Source organism: Aulonocara sp. 'chitande type north' Nkhata Bay, linkage group LG16 (assembly GCF_057382095.1).
Source record: "Aulonocara sp. 'chitande type north' Nkhata Bay isolate Kocher_YH1m ecotype deep benthic linkage group LG16, A_spYH_male_GT1.1, whole genome shotgun sequence".
Taxonomy (NCBI): Eukaryota; Metazoa; Chordata; class Actinopteri; order Cichliformes; family Cichlidae; genus Aulonocara; species Aulonocara sp. 'chitande type north' Nkhata Bay.
This window is the reverse complement of record NC_141359.1, coordinates 9,522,541-9,544,347: the sequence shown is the minus strand read 5'-3', so window position 1 is coordinate 9,544,347 and position 21,807 is coordinate 9,522,541. Positions and strand designations below refer to the sequence as shown.

The 21,807-nt window shown below is 43.1% G+C and overlaps 2 protein-coding genes across 2 annotated transcripts in view; both read left to right on the top strand.

Moving 5' to 3' along the window:
• xpo4 (exportin 4) overlaps positions 1-16,708 on the top strand; it is a 67,300-nt gene extending 50,592 nt beyond the window's left edge. Inside the window, exons 9-24 of the mRNA XM_086267826.1 lie at positions 1,679-1,853; positions 1,977-2,153; positions 2,239-2,381; positions 2,548-2,693; positions 4,013-4,190; positions 7,702-7,861; positions 8,019-8,188; positions 8,504-8,678; positions 10,034-10,240; positions 11,570-11,656; positions 12,063-12,243; positions 12,340-12,461; positions 12,559-12,689; positions 13,114-13,231; positions 13,363-13,455; positions 15,129-16,708. Of these exons, the coding sequence (XP_086123952.1) occupies positions 1,679-1,853; positions 1,977-2,153; positions 2,239-2,381; positions 2,548-2,693; positions 4,013-4,190; positions 7,702-7,861; positions 8,019-8,188; positions 8,504-8,678; positions 10,034-10,240; positions 11,570-11,656; positions 12,063-12,243; positions 12,340-12,461; positions 12,559-12,689; positions 13,114-13,231; positions 13,363-13,455; positions 15,129-15,326 (2,461 nt within the window). The 3' untranslated portion in view covers positions 15,327-16,708. The remainder of the gene's footprint in view (positions 1-1,678; positions 1,854-1,976; positions 2,154-2,238; positions 2,382-2,547; positions 2,694-4,012; positions 4,191-7,701; positions 7,862-8,018; positions 8,189-8,503; positions 8,679-10,033; positions 10,241-11,569; positions 11,657-12,062; positions 12,244-12,339; positions 12,462-12,558; positions 12,690-13,113; positions 13,232-13,362; positions 13,456-15,128) is intronic.
• A 2,208-nt stretch (positions 16,709-18,916) lies between these two features.
• eef1akmt1 (EEF1A lysine methyltransferase 1) overlaps positions 18,917-21,807 on the top strand; it is an 8,486-nt gene continuing 5,595 nt past the window's right edge. Inside the window, exon 1 of the mRNA XM_086266892.1 lies at positions 18,917-19,008. The gene's annotated coding sequence lies outside the window, so the exon portion shown is untranslated. The remainder of the gene's footprint in view (positions 19,009-21,807) is intronic.

Here is a 21,807-nt window from a genome sequence, read left to right as displayed (position 1 = left end):
TAATGTTTTTAATTAGGGTTTTTGCATCAAAGTGATACATGGGTCTGAAACAGTATACTAGAAAAGTTTTCTATTTAATTGTGGGTGTATGTGAGGTCACTGTGGTTCTGATGTGAATTAAATTGGTGCACTTGTATGTGCAGATCAGACACATAATGCACACACATGCTCGCTGTTGAACCATGTGACCAAGTGAGGAGGGGTCTCTATCTTTTTTCTTTTTTTCCTCCTCTCAGCAACTCTCACTCACTGTAATGACCTATTCTTGGAGCTTTTTTCCAGTTGCCTCATCGGAAAACCATGTGGAGAGGGACGGCCGAGCTACATCGATTGAACGGTTCTGCTCGCAATTTAAGTCCATCGGAGAGGCCTTGGCTAGGCTCTCTAACAATGTTACTCTCTGACTTGGTCTGAGTGTGGAGAGGTGTGTCAGCTCAAATGCAAAGGCAACACAAGGAAGGTGCAAATACATTAAAAGAAATCTTCAGGGTGGTTTGGAGTGGCGCTGCGGCTTTTCATTATACTTTAATTGGACATTTATTACATCGGGTAAGCAAAAGCTTATAGCATGGTATAAAGGGCCCAACACACTCGTTGGTAGCAAGCCAAGCATGTCTGTACACTGTAAAGTTTACGAGGGTCTAATGTCCTGCTCACTACATGATTTGGTTGAGATATAATTATTAAATATTATCAGAATATTTCAAAAACTCTTTAACATCAGTACAGCTAGTTTTAAAAAAGCCTTCATGCTCACAATTGACATGAGGATGTTGTTTTAAAAAGATACTGTATATAAAATTCCCTTTGCAACACCTTTATTTATATTATTGTTATTAAGTAGAGAAGTATTGCTTTTAAGTAGGAAGTTGTTTTTTTTTTGGAGAAACCGTTCCAGCCTGGTTTCATCAGTTATGTTGTTCATGTGGAGCTTCTTTTTCCCCCATAAAACTCACATATAAAAGATGGGACATATTTCAGAGTTGGATAAATGGCCAGCCATAAGTTTCAAAATTCTTAACACACAATAAAATTTTAAAGGCCTTTGTTTCTGTTTTGTTTTTGCCTTTTTGACAACCTTTTGAAATAAGACATTATCACGTGTCCTTTTTTCTTCCCACTTTAAACTGATTTAAAACCATTCAAATCTCATTTTCAGAATTCAGCATGTGAGGAAAGTATGATTTCCAGTGTGTCCCGTTACGGCATGCTTCACAGTGCAATCTGATGACAAAATGCTCTTTGAAATTGAATTCTTGCAGCGTGCGTGCGTGGTGGTGTTTGATGCTGAAACACTATAAAAATAACCTCCGATGCAGCTGTGGAAAACAGCTCAGGGGTCAAGTTGCCCACGAGTTTTGGTTAAGGATCAACTTTCATGTGTGTTTCCAAACCTCCGTCACCAGCAGGGAAACTCGGAAAGTGACCCCCAGTTCGGCCTCAGCCTCACCCTGTGGAGTGGAAACTGGCCTTCCTTGGGCCAAAGCACTGATTTTAACTGAAAATTAAACAGATGCTTTTTGAAAGTGTTTGAAATGTGCATCACGTTTACTTTCATTTATTTTCTGCTGGTATTCCCACAGCAGATACAGTAAACCTTGATTTATGGCTTTAAAGATGAATCTGCTGCATATTTGTAGCTCTGTTAGCTCATAAAGTTTATTATCCTCATTCTCAGGATTGAGATCGAGGACTCGGAGGCAGTCGGCATTTCTAATATCATCTCCAATCTGATCACCATGTTCCCACGGAGTATTTTAACGGCACTGCCCAGCGACCTCTTTACCTCCTTCATCAACTGCCTCACGCTGCTCACCTGCTCGTTTGGACGCAGCGCCGCCCTGGAGGAAGTGGTGAGTTTCGACCCCTCTTCATCGAATCCAGTTCTCAGAGAAAGGTTTTAGAGTTCACTTTGCGGTAATAAGTGTTCACAGGCCTTCCAATTTTGCTTAAAATGAATTTATAATAAATTTCAGCTGGATAAGGATGACATGGTTTACATGGAGGCCTATGACAAGCTGCTGGAGTCGTGGCTAACGCTCGTGCAGGACGAGGAGCATTTCCCTCGCGGGTGCTTCGTGCAGCCAGCCATCCAAGTTTTCAACTCATACATCCAGTGTCACTTGGCAGCTCCCGACGGCACGCGCAACCTGGTGAGCCTTTTTCTTTACTGTACACGAAGAACACTGGACTCGGCAACATGTTATTTATCTCACACTTTTCCTGAACCACGCTCAGTCGGTGAACGGGATTTCCTCTCACGATGAGGAAGAGATCAACGAGCTGCAGGAAGACGACAGAGAGCTGTTCTCAGACCAGCTGTCCAGCATTGGCATGTTGGGACGTGTGGCAGCTGACCACTGTATCCCTCTGCTCACAAGGTAAACACACAGCAGCTTACCAGCTCGACCTGGTGTGACCTCTTTCAGATTACAGATCTGGTGATTGTTTCTTTATCTGGTTAGTTTTTTGTATTCTTTTAGTTTTTTTTAAGTGCTGCACTGCTTGTGTTTCTATTTTTATATTTCCATTTTGACCTGTTTGCAGCCTGCTGGAGGACCGAGTAACACGACTGCACGGCCAGCTGCAGAGGACCCAGCAGCACCTTATGGCCTCGTCTGACCTTGGATCAGTGGACCGTAAAGTCCTGGATGACTTATATGAGGACATTCACTGGCTCATACTGGTCTCAGGTCAGCAGCAGGACAGAAATATTACGAAAAACAGATTGACTCATACTGCGTTTGTGTGTGGTTATACAGTTTCCCCCCTCCTCTCTGAACCTGCAGTTACTGTAAATCCAGCACTGTTGCATTACCTCACGGTGGTTGTTTCTGAGAGTAGAGAGTAGTTTCCCAGTGTTTGGGGTTCAGTGCAAACTTCCCAAGATCAAAAATAATACATGCACACATAGTATTGAATACACTTTGAGAAAGTAAATGAGAAGCCATCTGATGTTCTCGTAGAAAAGAATATGGCTGTTTAATAAGTTCTCATAAATGTTTTTTCCAGTGCAGCTTTTTTCCATTTAATGGCTTTATGTGTTAGTAGGACAGAAGAACAGAACCCCACCCAGTCTGTGGGTTTAATTAATGAAATATTGCAGCCATTATTGTGAATTTCTCTGTATTACCATTCAGGCAGGGTTGACAAGTGTCCCAAAAGGAGACTCCTTTTTTTTCTTCTTCTCTCAAATCTAATTTTAAAACGAGTTCAGAGTAAGTGTATTTCATGCATGCAACACTTTTTTTTGCACTAAATTTGTCTCTTTTCAGTTATTACAAACAATTAGCACCCTAGCCCTGAGAAAGTAGAGCTGTGCCTGTTTTTGACATGACCAATGCCGTTTTCATATTTTATTTTTGATAAATAGTTGCTAATTAGCAGTTAATTATAATATTAATTTGAATTAAATGAATTAATTGTTTAGCTTGCATTTTGACAGCTTTAGTTTAGCTTTAGGGTCGTAACCAACACCATAAGCACATTTTAAGACCCCAGTCATTTGATTAATGAAGGTGACTGCCTTATAAGGCGACCTATTTCAGTGCACCTATTAGCTAAAGCAGCTACAGCGTAAGTCGGGTATATAAAAATGTATTCCCTGTACTGTTAGCATCAAGGAAGAATGAGTTGGAGAGACCAAAATGGTATTCTTGTGTCAGGTTGTAAACATGTTTTTTTTTTCTGTGGTAAAGTTAGAACATTTAACATGGGAGTCTATGGGGCTGACACAATAAATAATCATTTATTTTTTTGTTATAATTTCATCAGAAGGTTCATTAAACACTCCATCTTTAAAAAAAATTGAATGTTCTGGCAAATATATCACAGTCCAACCTTTAACAGTCTAAGAGCAAAAAATGTTCCAGTTACAAACATAGAAGACTGGAAATGAAACAAAAGCCAAAGTTAGAGCTTAAACTGTTAATTTTTCTTCACTTCACTTTTACCCTCATAGTAAAATGAGCAGGCTTCAACGTGGCTACCTGTACCTGTCTGTGCTCTTTAGGTTATCTACTAGCAGACGATCCTCAGGGTGAAACCCCGCTGATCCCCTCAGAGGTGATGGAGTTCTCCATCAAACACTCAACAGAGGTGGATATCAATACAACGCTGCAGATCCTCGGCTCACCGGGAGAAAAGGCCTCGTCCATACCGGGCTGCAACCGCACAGACTCTGTGATCAGGTATTGCGCTCTGTTTATTTCATGTTTGTTTGCTTTTTGTTTTGTTTTTTTGTCATAGCCTTCACATTTTTTTTCAGATGTTTTTAAAAATTTAAGTATCTTAAGTTGAGCTGTGGTACGCTGTTACTTGCTCTTCTGGCTTAGCTGTTCAGACAACAATCTGTTTAAGGTTCCAGCAGCTGTCTGAGAGTTTTGTCATTGTGTCTTCAGATGTCAGCAGAAGTAGTTGCCCAGTAGTCGGGGACCCACACATGTTAAAACCATTTTTTCTGAGTAGCTGAGATGCTTAAATCTCACATTCATTGCTGTTTTCAAAAGTTAGAATTTGCAGCTCCAGACTGTAGAAACGTTGAATCTTTGTTTGCTTTGTGCTTTTTGTTGCATTTTGACTGCTGGTTTATAATTCTGATATCACATCTTTGGACTCATACAGATTAAACTGTGTGTTGAGTCTAAGCCTCCCTCTCTACGTGCAGTTTCCTCACTGCCGGGAGTTAGTTGGACGCAAAGTTTGTCACCGTTATTGTCCCATAAATCTAAAGGTGGGCTCGTTTCTTTGCATTCACTCAGGTCTGAATGTGGAGCTGTAAAAACACAGGAACACGTACTGTGGTAATACGATAGTTTAATGTTGGGCGGTCCAGACAAACTCTTTTAAATATATCTGTGAAGGTTCTCAGTCATCCAGGTCATCGTAGTCAAAGGAGCTTGCACCTCACCATTTGACCTTAGAACTGAAGAAGCTTCTCGGATGAGAGGTGAAACGTCTTCAAGTAACTTAAAGAAGTCCAGACGCTTTTCTTTGCAAGCTCCTTTGACTCTTTTAAATATAAATGCACACGTATGACAAAACATGCATCAGTGTAATTCACAAATATTTGAGTTTTTACTGAGGGTGGCTGATATTTCCAGCTTTTTTTCTTTTACGACGGCAGCACCTCATTCATTTTTTCTAGTTTCTGTGTCGCACTGTTGTTACTCTGGGATTGTTGTACATTAGTGCAAAATGTTGGTGCTAAAAATACACCAGCAGATAATTAAATACGCTCAAGCATGCAAAGTATAGCTCTAGGAGCTGTTACCGGATAGGATTTATTTTTTAGCATCTATTAGCTGTGCAGCTTGCAGTGTTGGGAGCCTTGGGCTGCTCGGAGGCTTTATCATTGCACTGGATGCTCGTCTGTTTAAAGGCATTCGTGTGTGTGTGTGTGTGTGTGTGTGTGTGTGTGTGTGTGTGTGTGTGTGTGTGTGATCACAGTGACGACAATAGACATTCACAGCAGCCACTGATGTTGTCTGTTGAAGGTCATGGTGCTGTTGTCTTTTCTAGATTGTTCATTGTGTATAGGTGTGTGTGTGTGTGGTGGATTGCAGATATGAGTGGCTGATGGCATCAGGTTTCCCAATAGCGAGCGGGCGACCCCAGCCCCATAAATGTCAGCGTGGTTTTGTTTTCTGCAAACAATGTGAAACTGTGCACTGTCCTCCTGTAAGCTGCTATAAGCCCTCTGTCTCTCTGTCCTTTTGTATTGTGTGTGTGTGTGTGTGTGTGGACTGGGAAGCTTACTCTTTAACACACGGGCAGCAAGAGGATCATCAGCTGATATGTGATCATTTTGCTGTAGCGGTGGGGTATAATTTCGTTGCTAACAATAAAATCAATGGCCAGGCATTAAATATGCCTGTGCACAGGGTATAAGTATAAAGTGTCTACACAGTCTCTCCATAGTCTCCTTGTTGCGTTTTAATTCCTCCAGAGGAGGTATATTTATTGGCCATCTCAAAATGGATAGAAATAAAGACACTGAACATGCTGAACCATGTTAAACGGTTACAAGCGTGACGTTCTCCGTGGTTTCTCGAGACCTTTTCACATTTGTCACTTCTGCTCAGTGTGTGAAAAGCACAGCGTGCCAGTGGTGGGCCTGCCAATTCTGGTAATCAATGACAAATGCCAGTCTGCTTATATGGACTCATTAGAGCAGTGGTTCCCAAACTTTTTTCGCTGGGCCCCCCTTTGTTTTACAGAAAAATGTTCGCGCCCCCCCTTGCGCACGCACACACACACGCACAAACACATCCTCCAACCACACACACACATATTTTGCTCCATTGCAGTTTATTTCACACCTCAAACATTTAGTAAACAATTAAGCAAATACAAGTAAACTGCAATAAATAAACCACTAACTCTTTTACGCTACGTCCGCACCTACACGGGTATTTTTGTAAACGCAGCTGTGTCGTCCACACGGAAACGGCGTTTCAAATCACCGAAAACTGAGATTTTTAAAACTCCTTTTTTGCGTTTCCGTGTGGACGAGGAATACAGAGTTCGTCACGCAGCGTCAAAGGGATGTGCCTTTTTTCACGTCACGCTGTGCGCCACGTTATTGTTTACATGAGAGGAATTGCAGAAACAAAATACTGTTAATCTGACTATCTGCAGGTTTTACACGCTTACACACACGCAGTTACTGTCCCTCCGTTTACAAAGGCAGAGGCGTCACGGTGTGATTATTTTACATGTAGTTGTTTTTTCCTGTGTAATAATATTCAACATTGCTATCAATACATTTTTCAAAAAGTGCCTCTCTGTGCAAAATGGGTTTAAAACCATAAACGGCTGTGAGATCCTGTTTGTCTGTGATTTGAACTGGGGGAACAAATCGTGGCAGGATCAGCCTGATATTATTTGTATCCTGCTGTAACTTTACTGTATAAAGAGCAAACATCTCCAAAATGTCAGGAGTAGTTAGTCATTACAAGTGTTTGTGAACTAAAAATCAAGAATGTGGGATCCTGTTTGTCTGTGATTTGAAGAGCCCAGCGCTGCTCCCTACAAAGGAAAGACCAATTCTGCAGGGAGACCTACCTCGGCACTTGTGCAGGTGAAACCAAAGGGCAGACATGCTTCACCATATTTTCTAGTCTTTGGCTTAGAATGAAGTTGGTTTGGAAACATATTCAGCGATGCTTCATCTCCTGCTTTGCGTTTGTGTGGGCGCCCGTGCTAGCAGTGTCCAAGCATTGTTGTGTTTTGTTTTTTCCCTTTTCATGCCGCACCCCCCCTGCAATGGCCCCACACTTTAGGAAGGTCTGCATTAGAGGGTTTCAGGCCCTCAGGCAACCCTCATGAAGTCTTTTTCTGATTGTTTGATCAGAGACATTTGCAACAGTGTCATGCAGAAGGTCAATTTTTTGGCTCTGGCAGTGCTCATTCTGTTCCTTCTTGGGACTTCTACGGCCCTGTCCAGCTCTCCTGAGTAACTTCCTGTCTCCTGGAATGTCCCCCATGCTTTTGATACTGTGCTGGGAAAAACAGCAAACCTCCTGGCAATGGCGGATGTTGATATGCCATCCTGGTGGAGCTGGACTACCTGTGAAACCTGTGTAGGGTGCTTTTGTGTGACAAATATACCTCTAGGTGCTGTTAACGGATAGGATTTGTAAAAACAAAACAAAAAAAAGATGGCGGTGAAGCTCTAAATCCAACTTCCTTTGCCTTCAGGTTGCTGTCAGCGGTGTTGAGGACGTCAGAAGTGGAGTCCAGGGCAACCAGAGCGAATCTGACGGAGCTTTTGAGCCCGCAAATGGGGAAGGACATCGTGTGGTTCCTCAGACGATGGGCTAAGACGTATCTGCTCGTGGACGAGAAGCTCTATGGGCAGGTATAAGGCTGAGCTAACCGATCGCTTCATCAATCAGATCTTTTCTACACTGTCGCTGTAATACACATTTTTGCACCAGTTGGTATTTTTCTCCAATAATGGCCATAAAGCAGGCAGTCGTCTTCTATCCAGCTCATCCTTTTCTACCCTTCCTCAGATCAGCATCCCCCTCAGCACAGCGTTTGGTGCCGACACAGAGGGGGCCCAGTGGATTGTGGGATATCTCCTGGAAAAGGTGATCAACAACCTGACCGTGTGGAGCTCAGAGGCTGAGCTAGCCAACGACACCGTGGAGCTGCTGGTGACGCTGGTAGAGAAGCGGGAGAGGTAAGAACATGTTACTCTTTGATAGACAAATAATGTTTTCAGGTAATCAGAAATAAATGTTCAGTATTTAAACTGAATGTTTAGATGACCTTCCCATTCCCCAATGACACATTTGTTACACATAATATAACCACATATAATTTAACCATGAGCATGTTTGCTTGCTTTTCAAAAATATTACATCTCCCTTCACATCTTGTGTTGATAAATGCAGATTTTTATAAGAAAATCTATTCTTTTCTCTGGTTAGCACTGGGCAGGAGTCACAGTGGATCGTCAGACTCTAACAGACCCGTTGCCTCCCTCTCCATTCAGGGCAAACATCGTGGTGCAGTGTGAGAGCTGGTGGAACCTGGCGAAGCAATTTGCCAGCCGCAGCCCACCTCTCCACTTGCTGTCCAGCTCCGTGCAGAGGACTCTGATGAAGGCTCTGGTCCTGGGAGGCTTTGCACAAATGGACTCTGATGCCAAGCAGCAGTACTGGGCTGAGGTGTGCTGATACGTGTAGAAGTACTTAAGTGATTTACTGATTAATGATTGTTTAGTAGTAGTGGTTGCACTGGGGGGGTGGGGGGGAAGCAAAGTAAATGAAGTCTTAGTACAGTGAAACAGGAGAATTAGCAGAAGAGTAAAATGTAAAAGGCCGTGACATTTTGGTAATGAGCGGCGTTGCTAAGAAGCAGTCAGTGTGTGTCTCTGTGCATCGGATAATTGTTTCAAGTGCTTGTGACGCATTAAGTTGTTTTCCCGTATAAAGTGGGTTTGATCTGTTTGTTTGCAGCCTGCTTCTCTAACTACTTCTCTCGTCTTGCACAGTTTTATCTTTTTGTAGCATCGTCTGTCAAATCTAGCAAGCCAAAGCTTTTTGCAATTCTTTTTAACATTACAGCTCTAAAAATCACAAAAAATCCTTTCAAAAAAAAAAATCAAATTATTTAGTCCTGTTTAGAGATGAGGAGCTGCACAGAGTTCAGTGAGCTATGAGGATTAGGACAGATGGATGAAGTCGATAATATTCCTGCGTTTAGTCTTTCTCCCGTGTGTATAACATGATCCTCGCCGTGATCCTGGAGGTCCTTTTCTTAATAAGCTGACAGTAGTAAACGGGGGTGCAAAGCCACAATGACTCCAAAGTAATTATGGTGAGTGTAGGAGTGAGGTCGCAGCTGTCGGTCCGTACAGCTGTTCTGTCTGAAGTCAGATCGCTCTGTGTTTGGAAGTAGAGCGAAGCACCTGATCAAACACGGCTTTGGTTGATCTCTACTGTAGTGATGTTTGTTTACATGGACAGAAAATTCTCTTTTATCCTACTTGTTCAAGTCACTTTGTTTGATTGAGTTCAGGCAAACCCTTTAAAGGGTTACAAGGAGGGTCTTGAATATCCTCCACGCAGTTACACCATCACCAGTCTGAAACATCACAGCAGAAATTGAGACTCATCACCAAATTTGGTGAGCCTGACATTACATCAACAAGGCATATGTGCCCAGAGAATTTCCTCTTTTTTTGTGGATCATCTTCTGTAAATCCAGAGATGGTTTTGTTGGGAAAATCCTGCTAGGTCAGCAGTTTCTCAAATGCTCCAACAAGCACGTCGGACTCCAACAGCCATGCCATGTTCAAAGTCACATAAACCACCTTTCATCCCCATTCTCGGTTGAACTTAAGAAGGTTATTTTGCCAGTATCTGCAAGTGCAATGGGTTGCTGCGCTTTTTGCTAACAAGCAACAGTTGAACAGTTGTGCCTAATTAAGTGGCCAGTGACTCTATATTATACCGGTAGTCAAATACTCTGTAGCTCTAATGCACTGTCTCGCCATCTGACCTTCTGCCTGTCGTTGCAGGTGCTTCACCCGCTCCAGCAGCGTTTTCTTAACCTCATCAACCAAGAGAACTTTGCTCAGATCAGCCAAGAAGAAGCTGTCAAACAGGAAATCGTCGCTACGTTGGAGGCGTTGTGTGGCATCGCAGAGGCGACGCAGATCGACAACGTGGCCTCGCTCTTCTCTTTCCTCATGGACTTCCTGTCCAGCTGCATTGGCCTCATGGAGGTAACAGAATCTAACCCTGTAGATATAGAGATTGAAAATGTGACGTCACTCAGGGGTAAAACCGCAAAGAATTCTGGGAACTCGTGGCAAGAGGTACTAGCGCACGCAGGCTTTCAATTAAAATCAGTCACACAGCGATAAAAAGAAACGCAAAAAATGGCAAGAAGCTGTTGTATTATTAACTGCAATAGCCGGTCGCATGACAGCCACGGGAAGCCGACGAGTAAAGAGATCGGTTGTTATCGGATTACGTCGTTGAAGAGAAATTGTTCGAGCCATGTTTCCGAAGTAAAAAGAGCCGACGGATGGCCTGGATATACCAAATATAACGTCCCAGAACACTCCAGCTCACAGGTTAGTCTGCTCCAAGCAAAACACTGGCAAAGGTCAGTGTTTTGTAGTAGTTAAAACGTCATTTTTCTTAACATGCTTGTAACCTATATCACCAATTAAGTCTGGCGCTGAACAGAAATTGTCGCGCTATGCTCCTTTATTTATTGTGCATAAATAGTGAATTGTCCTGACACAATATTGCGTTTCGCTTCTGTTATTATGGTACATTGACAAAAACATATACTTTTATTCACAGGATAAAACAGTTGTTTTGTATCACTAATTGCCCAGTACGATTACAGCATACAATATTATTGTCACTGCTACATTTCTGTGATGCTACCAGAAATTATTTCCACTACTAATTAATTACCATTGAGCTCAAAGGTCCTATTAATAAACGGTTAACGAATGTGTATTTATGACAACGATTTGTGAGACTGGTAAACTTATGATACGTACGATGGTCTTTCGTTCTACACGGTGCATTTCAAGGTCCTGCACCCATCCGTCGGTAAACTGTACCTGGGCTTGTTGCAGTGACCTGAAGTTACTAAACTTCATGAGTGTATGCACTCACTCCAAGAACCGTATAATTATAAATATGAGCGTGGTGAAAGTTGGGCAGCACGCTAACGTCTTTTGTCCACTCTGTGTGCTCGTAAGGGTCTGACCCTTTCACTCCTTTGATTTTTTCCTCGTATCTTTTCTTTGACTTTTCGTTGAGTCTGTCTTTGTACGGACCGGCATTGTTCTCCTTCGTTTTGTACATAATTTTTTTGGGGGGCAAAGAAAAAGCAAGAATTTATTGGAACCGGAGAATGAAGGTTTGCGGTGCTGCAAATGCTTGCATTTGATGCGGTACTTGGATTGTTTTGCCACGAGTTCCCAGCATGCAATGTGCAAAAGTCACGTGGTCTGTCAATCTCTATTGAGCTGAATTAAAACCTGAATCTGATCTGACAACACCTTTTTTTTTTTTCTTTTGTCACCCAGGTTTACAGTAACACACCGGAAACAATCAACCTCATCATTGAGGTTTTTGTGGAAGTGGCTCACAAACAGATCTGTTACCTGGGAGAGGTGAGAGACGTTTCCACTGTGTTACCTGCAGACAAGGTTTTAAAGTATAAAATGCTGGTGGTTTTCCATCTGGCATAGAAACAAACTCCAACTGTATGTCCAAGACTCACTTAATATATTTCTGAAGAAGGAAAAAACTGCACTGGCAACCAAACATAGGATTTTCAATTTGACACCATCTAACGCAAATCTTGGATCACTTTGAAACTTGGTGACTCTGACCTCAAGACTAAGGTCAGAGGTCTGTTTTCCTGAGGATTTTGTAAACACAATCACTTGAGAAAGATGTCACCTAGGGTTTTCAAATTGATACCATAGAGGCATCGACTGGGAGGCTGTAGGTTAGCATTTTTATCGTCATGGAAGCACAGTTGTAATAGTGGTCACTTGTGTACTCCTGATTCAGACCAAGTCCATGAAGCTGTACGAGGCGTGCCTAACGCTGCTGCAGGTCTACTCCAAAAACAACCAGAGCAGGAAGCGAAGCGATGCCACGGCCGAGGAGGACCAGTACCAGGACCTGCTGCTCATCATGGAGCTGCTCACAAACCTGCTCTCCAAAGAGTTCATCGACTTCAGCGACACAGGTGAGGTTTTTAAAAAAAATAGATTTTGCGTATTTTTCCTCTTAAAAAGAAGACGTTGCTAAAGTTTAAACTTGACCAAGTGGCTGTGCGTTCTAGATGATGTGTTTCGAAATCAAGACCAGGGAACACCAGCATCCAATCGAACAGTATCCGCTGCAGATGTCGTTCTCTATGGTGTCAATATAGTTCTTCCGCTCATGTCTCAGGACCTGCTCAAGGTAAAACATAATCACGGATGTCTCTTTATATATTGATATAATATCATGTCTGTGACATATGTGAGCTCACGCTGATCCTGTTCTCGTTATTTTCCAGTTCCCCTCTTTGTGTAACCAGTACTACAAACTCATCACCTTCATCTGTGAGATCTTTCCAGAAAAGATCCCACAGCTGCCAGAAGACCTCTTCAAGAGCCTCATGTTCTCCCTGGAGCTGGGAATGACCTCGTATCCTCTTGCTGTGCCAGCAGTATTGATTGTTATGGTGGGATTTATGAGAGAATATCCAGTATCTGTAGAATATCCACATATTGGCTGTAGAGGTGGGCGGATTGATCCAAATATCGATAGCATTGATCTCAACGCTGGTATTGATATTGGTTTGATACTAGTGGAATAGGATCCTTTTTCTATCCTTTAAGTTCAGTATGTAGCCTGCATAATTACATAATTACATAGAACTGTTGACATAGATGTTGTCTGGAATACGGCAACAATCTTTCTAAATACTCAGAAGGCCACACCACGGGAGATTTGTTCTTTTCTTGCACTTAGTCGTTTTCCTGTTTGCCTGCTGCAGCTGTGGACGAGCCTGTCAACAGGCAAAAATGATTTTGTCAAAATAGTTTGTGCTCCTTAACATCTGTTTCAGGATGAGTTCTGAAATCAGCCAGCTGTGTTTGGAGGCTCTGTCTCCTCTGGCTGAACAGTGCGCTAAAAACCAGGAGAAGGACTCTCCTCTCTTTATCGCCACCCGTCATTTCCTCAAGGTACGATACGCACTTCATGTTGTCATGACAGCATTACAATAAAACTTTTATAAAGGAAGAAAGGGGGGGGGGGGGGAGTACTAATAAGTAAACAAATGCACACCAGCTCACGCCGTCCTCTGTGCACTCAGTTGGTGTTTGACATGCTGGTCCTGCAAAAACACAACACAGAGATGACCGTGGCGGCAGGAGAAGCCCTCTACACACTCGTGTGCCTGCACCAGGTGAGTAACACACAGTGCATGCAGCTCAGTGAAAATCTTTTTTCCCTCCCTCTCTTGTTCTGTGCAACAAATGAAGGCTTTTAAGATGCTGAAGGTCTTTCTTTTTGAAGGTTCCCAGGCTCTGCTTTTGTTCAGCTTCTAAATTGGAATTTCTTTTCTAAGCAGCATTTTAAAATGTGGGCTTCATCAAATACAGAAGTGCTTCAGGCTGAAACCCACAACTGTGCCGTTATTAACAGACTTTTACTCAGTGGCAAAAATGTGTTGATTACTGGACATAAAGCTTTTTGGTTTTTTTCCTCCTTTTTTGTGCGCTTTTAGCAAATGATTGAAACAAGCTGGCTTTCTGTTTCTGCCTTACAGTTAAATGTGACGGCACATTTTTAAAAGTAACAACTGTATATGTAAGAAAATCCCTTTACTGGGACCTGAGTTGCTCCTGGCGTGCAGGCACAGTTTCATAAATGACGCAAGAAGCCCTCTAGTGGCTAGTTTGCAAAAACACAGCTGCACAAAAACTTGACCAGTTTTGTGATGTGCGAGTAGTTATTCTTTCAACCAGAGCTATTACATCGGGCATAAAGTGGTTGAAAGATATGCAGATTCCAACTATGTATTTATTTATATACTTATAATACTGACTTTTAGCGTATAGTGACAACTAAACAAACATACACAAATGCAGTTAAAAGGCCACATGACATTAATACCCAAAGATAAAACATTTTGGATGTTATTTTCATGACAGTAAACAACTAATATTCATTAAATCTATTTTCTGAATATCCATCCATTGCGTTTATCCGGGGCCGTGTCGCGGGGGCAGCAGCCTAAGCAGAAAAGCCCAGACCTCCCTCTCCCCGGCCACCACCTCCAGCTTGTCCAGTGAAACACCAAGCGGTTCCCAGGCCAGCCGAGAGATATAACCTCTCCAGCGTGTCCTGGGTCTGCCCCGGGGCCTCCTCCCGGTGGGACATGCCCTGAAAGCATACTCGTCAGATGCCCAAACCACCTCATCTGGCTACTTTCAATATGGAGGAGCAGCGGCTCTACTCTGAGCCCCTCCCAGATGGCTGAACTTCTCACCCTATCTCTAAGGGAGAGGCCAGCCACCCTTCGGAGGAAGCTCATTTCTGCCACTTGTATCTGCGATCTCGTTCTTTCGGTCACTACCCACAGCTCATGACCATAGGTGAGGGTAGGGACATAGATCGACCGGTAAATTGAGAGCTTCGCTTTTACACTCCGTTCTCTCTTCAGCACGAAGGACCGGTGCAGCGTCCATCGTCTGTCGATCTCCTACTCCCCTCTCCCGTCACTCGTGAGCAAGACCCCGAGATACTTGAACTCCTCCACTTCTTTTCTCATTAAATCCTCTGCAAACTACTAGTGTTCATTTTTATAAAATAATGAATACTTTATTTAAAAGTTGGGAAATTTTACAGAATTGCAAGCAGAGATACCGACATGTGACTATGACGTGTACGCTGCAGTGGATTACACTGTAAACTGGAACATTGAATCTTGTGTATGTTTTCTTCTTTTTAACAATATAAATTATAAAATTAAAACAATTTTTCAATGTATTATAATGAAAGAGGGATAATACTATCTGCTTTAACCCTTGCCTTCGTTTGACACTAATCTGATGCTACATTGGTTTTCCATGTCAGGCGGAGTACTCGGAGCTGGTTGAGACCCTGCTGTCCTCTCAGAGAGACGCCATAATCTACCAGCGGTTAGCCGACGCCTTCAACAAGCTGACAGCCAGCAGCACGCCACCCACCATGGACCGCAAGCAGAAGGTTGCCTTCCTCAAAAGCCTGGAGGAGTTTGTAGCCAACGTCGGCGGCCTGCTCTGCGTGAAATAACCACTGGAAAACCAAACCGGCCTCTAATCATCGTCGTTCTGAAAAGCAACCAATCAAAGACGCCCCCTGCTTCATCCCTGAGAACTATGGGTAGAAGGGACGGCTGAAAGCCTCGGAGGACCTCTCTGGCAGCTGGGGCCGGTTGATCTCATGCCTGAATGTTTACCCTGTTTTCACCTCCTTGGATGTCTCCTCCCCCCCCCCTTTCCTACTGTTTCACCCGCCTGCCCAGCACGATCAGCAGACGCGATGAAGAGGAGGAGGAGCTAATTGTGGAGACTAAACTGCTGAGCAGATGGACTCAGAGGTTCATGTTAGACTGAAGCAACTGAGCACGGACTGTCAAGCAGCAGCCGATGATTGCTGGTGTCCTCCCTTTCCACCTCCTCCTGCTCCTCCTCCCCCTCCTCATGTGCCTGGATCTTTCTGGAGCGCGCACACACACACACACACACACACACACAGGAACATAGAGAGCGACACTAAGGGCAAAACAAGTTGCTGTTCAGGTTTTGTATGCAGTTAGAGGCATTAGAGGGGCCAACCCACCCTAGTTCAAATACACACACACGTCACCCCAGTCCTTCCCAGAGTGCCTTTGTTCTGCCGATTGTTCTCTATGTGCGTCTGTGTGTTATAAGGAGAGAGAATCATGCCATACGAAAAATGACAACCAGTAAGGACTGTGCCTGCCAAAAACCTAAGAAGACATACAAAGCATGAGGTGTGGCCGGCTGTCTTTGAGGCTGCTGATGCACTCGGAACAGGAGGACATTTGTTTCTTGGGAACGTCAGAAAACCAAATTGAGATTGTGTTTGACTAAAGGGTGTAAATATCTATAAATATATAATGTTTTCAAGGCTGATACCCAAGCTGATACCCTTCAGAAATGTACGTTACGGGAATTAAAGATGACGGAAATGTTTTTATACACCAGTAAAAGGCAGGCAGAGATGTACGAGTTCAACAATGTATGAATTCAGCTAAAGAGGGAGCAATTTTCTCGCTGTTGACCTTTGCTGTTTGATATAGTTGGTTTTTTTTTCCCTTCCTATTTGGATTTTAGTTTATATTGTGGCCCCCTTGCCTCTGGACACGTGAAGGCCAGAGACAGATGGCGCCTTGAAAGTTTAGCAGGATGATTTTATTAGTATTTTTCTACAGCAGCACCTCCACCCGATCACTCTTCAACACACACACACTGGATATTACAGAGACTGTTGGAGTTGAAGGACAGCAATAACAAACCAAATAAAAAGGATCAGAGCCACTTGCTGAAGCATTATGTTGGAGACAGAACCCTCCTCGTTCACAGTCCTATCCCTGTTATTGTAGATGGCTGTTTTGTTAATGAAGTGTAAAGTGTACATAAACGTATTGTATAAAACGTCCTGGCTTCTGTACTTTCTTTGACATGTGCGCTGGCTGTAGTAAACTGTTGATTTGTCGATTGTTCTACAGCAGACCTTTGAGTCTGCAGACTGTGAAGGCAGATACGTTTCAAGACATCCTGATCAGTCTTTGTTTTTTGTGAACCTTTAAAAGATTATGGAAAGATTTTCATTAAAGGAAATGATCAGAAGTGGAGGATCGCCCAATCCAGAAGTGATCTGGATCCAGGAATCAAATGTAAGAAAAGACTAAATTGGTCTTTACAAATACGTATCCGACTGAGTTAGTATTAATGTTGTCGAGAAAGCATCTCTTTCTGGATCCTGGGAATCAGTTAATGGGTGGTTTTAGCTTTAGCAAGAGTATGGAAGTGCTTACAACCTCAAAAGGTTTTATTTCAGAAACAGAGTAGAAAGTAGAAATCTTTCTATATTTACAGCTTATTTTGAATTGTTACACTATAAATGTTGTGGTTTGTAGTGAGCTTCACATTTTATTATAGCTGGAACCAACCAGTAGAGAATTTCAGGGGTAAATGTTTGATGGGGGTTCAGAATTTAGGAATATTCAAAATTGAGAATATTTGGGGTCTTGTAGATGTGTGTGTACATACCCAGCAACTCCATTAACCTGCGAAGAGAGCTCATGGATTGTTTCCAGCTTACTGTAAAGACGACCCAGGACTACACACCACCATCTGCTGTGATGCTGCTCTGCTACAGGTGCTGCAGACAGCTCAGAAGATCATAAACAATGGCGTGGAAGTCATTCTGCTGGACAAATTGTGTGATAGCAAATTAAAAAGTGTTCTGCTTATTATGTTCTGTTTAAATTTAAAACAAAAACACAGAACAACATTTGCACTGAATGATGAAGTTCCACAGGGTTCTGTCCTGGGACCAATTCTGATTACTTTATATTTATCCCTAAGGCAGTATTCTTGAGATTTTTTTTATTTATTTTTTTACCTTCCAATATATGGTAGCGTGAGAGTACCGTCCAATGGACATAAAAGTACTCTTCCAGCAATAAGTAGATTCCCAAAAACACTTGCCACGTTTCAACATGGCATGCAGAGTGTCCTTAAAAAAATTAGGAAACTGAAAAAGTGGATGACCAAAGAAGTGCCGAGACTGAAAAACGAAGCCCAGCTACAGGAGAAAAACGGTATATAAAAGTCCTGACCTGAGAGTTTCATGTGGATCAGTGCATCTTCAGCTCATCTGGCTACTGAAGCATGACAAATTACACAAGAACTGGACTAAAAAGCAGCGACAATGGGTCCGATCAAGATCGCAAATTTGTTGTGTTTAACATTGTCATCAGTACTTATGGAGGAGGTCAAAAGATAGGTATAACAATATCTACAAGCATCTGTAAAACATGCCCGAGGCTCTTTCATGTTCTGGGGCTGCATTTTAGCCAGTAGTGACAATAGTGAAGCCGTGTGGGATCATCTTAACATAGAACAAAAGACAGCCAACATGCAAAGAAGAGCTTCCAATGTCCTCAAAGAAGCCTGGAGAACGATTCCTGAAGACTACTTAAAGAAATTACAAGAGAGCTTGGCTAAGAGTTCAGGCTGTGATGAAGACTGCAAATGTATTTCTTTCTATGTGTCCAGATATTTCAATAAATCACTGCACCTATTTCCCATTTTCCCAGAGAAACATAAAGAAGTGGAGAGTTGCTCAGGGCTTTTGCACAGTTATGTATTTTAAATAAATAAATAGAGCCAATTTAGCTGGGACTGAGGAGGAAGGTTCTTTGTTGTTTATCAGTATAGTCTTTGTAGTACCTTAAACACACACACACACAGTCATGTACATCCACATATTTACCCACACACATCCTTCTCACCGCATCCACTAAACCATTAACAGCTGCCGATTGCTACAAAACATACAAATGCGTTTTTCTACAGTTTAAGTCAGCTGGTTTCTCAGATCATTAAACCAACATTTGATCTGTCACAGCACCGAGCTGTGGCTTTCAGTCAGGTGGGACTCGGTGGAGCTTCAATTAATGAATTCATAAAATGTAAGAGAAGAGAAACAATAAACCAAGTGGATTCTTTAAAAAAATAAATAAATAGTTAAATTAAAAAATAATTGTTTTTATGATAAAATACACAATTTCTCGTAAATCTGTGGACTGATTAATCGACTCGATTTGGATTTCTTTCCAGCTGCACTGAAGCTGTAGCTACGTTAGTGATTGCGTCATTATTCTGCGACTACTCACGTGTTGACAACAGAGAAGTGCAGACTGGAAGCAGCTACTGATCAGGTATGTTTCTTTTGGGTCAGTATATGAACAGGGTCGACAGACTCGTCTCGTGGACCTTTAACCGGCGATGTTAATTTTGACCCACGGGTCCGTTTCTGTCACGTGATCTTTTAATTCGGCCTTGAAATGCCGCTTTTCCCTCGTTGTGAGGACACTAACCCTAAAGAAAAAGAAATGTTCTCCAAAGTTTTGCATCAAGGGACAGGAAAGGAGGGGCATCACCTTACACATAAGGTGAAAAAAAATAAGGATGAACCAAAATGTGTCTATCGAGTCAAAACAAGCTTACAATGTAAGGGTAAATGTAAAATCACAATGTAACAGGTGGAAAGCAGTCAGACTGAGACAGAATGTGAAATTGTTACGGATGTCTGGTGGGAAGGAGTTGCTGAGGCTCTAGACCCAATGGTAGGAGATCTATAAGTGCAGATGTGTGTGTGGGCATGCAAAAGTTCATGCTGCCTACAGCCTTAAAGATATTACTACAGTATTTAAGTCAGTGGAGCTGCTGAAGGAGTGTGACGTAAATAATGGAGGGAGTTCTGGACCAGTTGAAGTTTAATGGGCTTCAATTTAATTAAATTAAGTTTTATTTATAAAGAGCCAACTACCATAGCAACAGTCACCTTAACTGACTTTATATTATATGGTAAAGATCCCACAACAATACAGAGAAAACCACAACAATCAGATGACCTCCTTTGAGTAAGCATTTGGCGACTGTGGGAAGGAAAAACTCCCTTTTAACAGGAAGAAGCCTCCAGCAGAACTAGGCTGGGGGGGCGGCATCTGCCATGACAGGTTGGGAGTGGGGCTTGAGAGGAAGACCAAAAAGAATAGAGTTACAGTAATCAGTATGGCAGTACTGTTAGGTGTGAGAGATGAACGGAGGCGATGAATGTTACAAAGTGTGATGTCACTGATGTGTGCTTGAAACGAAAGTGTGCTGTTAAGAACAACACCCAGTTTGGGGAGTGCGACTGTCTGTGCAGTGTCTATTTGTGTCTGTCTACACGTTGGGTGAGTGCCGAGTATTTGGTTGTGTATATGGGGTGGGAATGCACGTTTGTGTCCGCGTGTGCCTGTTCGTCTGTGTCTATATGTCAGGTTGGGTCTTAGACTCCACCTCTCTGGGTACATCTCAGGCCCTCTAAAGTACGGAGGCCTATCTCCCCTCACCACACTCTCTGCCGGTGGCTGATGCCCTCAGACGTTGGTGTGTTGGTGGTCCTTGTCGACTCGGGCTGGGCGCTCATGTATGTACCGGCTCACTCCTGGTGGCCGATTGGCAGGGCCAGGCGCCTGTGGCCCGGCTGGGCTCCTTCCGGGGGGTGGGATGCCCTCAGGCCTCTGGCCTCTGGGCCTGAAGCTCGGTCCTCTCTGGCACAGCTGGCTGCCGGCAGAGCCCGCGGGCACGCCACTGCAACCCCCTCTGCTCCATAGCTGCGGGGTGACCTCTCCTTTGGGGCTCTACTCAGCTCTTCCCAGGAGGGTGGCACGGTTCCCCCCCCTTTGGTGGTCCTCCTCGGGTCCTTGTACTCTGGGGCCTCTGTGATATCTGGGGCCTGGATCTCCTCCATACCTGCTTCATGCCCTGGTGGACGGGGCTGTGGCCCCCCACACTCCGTAGCAGATCGTTACATGGAGAAACCTTTGGAATGCAAGCATGCTGATCCACACAGGTGTACACAGACGCGGACTACACCTTTCTTGGCTGCTGCCTCAAAGCACATTGTGCGCTGTCTATCTTGCGTGCTGCACAATATCGTTTATTATTTAGTATCTACTGATATCTACTGCAAGCTAGTTTATTGTGATGGTGCTGGTTTTTTTATTATGTTGCTCTTTGTTGTTTGCTTTCTCTTCTGTTTTTTTTCTCCATACAGGTGACCCAGGTGTTTTGTTTCTTTTTGTTTTTCTTTCTTCTCCCCCCCCCCCCCCCCCCCCCCCCTTCTCACCGTCTCTTCTCCCCTTTGGTTTTCTTTCTCTCCCTCTCTTTCTTTCATTCTCTCTCCCTGTCCTATCCCCCAGTCATGTCTGTCCCGTTTGTAGTATGTAAAATAAATACATAATTATAATAAAGGTCAATCAAGTGGACCAATATGGAAAGGCCATGATGATCCACTTGGTAAAATAAATTCGCTTGGCATCTTTCTTGGCCTTAAGACAACAATTCTGATGGCTATAGATCCAAACGGGACACAAAAAAGAAAAAGAACAACACCCAGACTCTTGACCTGTAGTGAGGCAGAAACTGAGGAAAAATTGTTACATTTTTAGACAAAGTGCAGTTTTAACACTGGTTAGTTTGATAAAATTGCAGAGTGCTGTTGGAGAATGAGGATTTGACTTCCTAGAGGCAAACACAGATGGCCCTGGGCACATGAGTGCTGCTAGGTTTGGTAGACAGGTGTCAGCATAACAATGGAAACTAATGTTAACTTTATGGAAGATATGACCAAGAGGAAGTAGAGGAGGATAAATAGCAGAGGGCCCAGGAGAGATCCATGAGGAACATTGTTAATAACTGAAAATGGACGGGACATTTTTGAGTGTGGCCAGAGAGATAGGATTCAAACCAGTTTAAAGGTTTGTCAGTGATTCCAGTAGAAGCTAGTCTGTCCAGAAGGGTGTTATGGGATATAATATCAAATGCTGCACTCAGATCAAGAAGGTTAGTAGTCCGGAGTCAGCTCCTATGAGGTGGTCATTAGAGATTGTAGACACAGTGAGATGCTGAAATAGCCTTTCTCTGGAGTGAATGTTATTTAGATTAAAGCCACATTTGTCTTTGTTTGA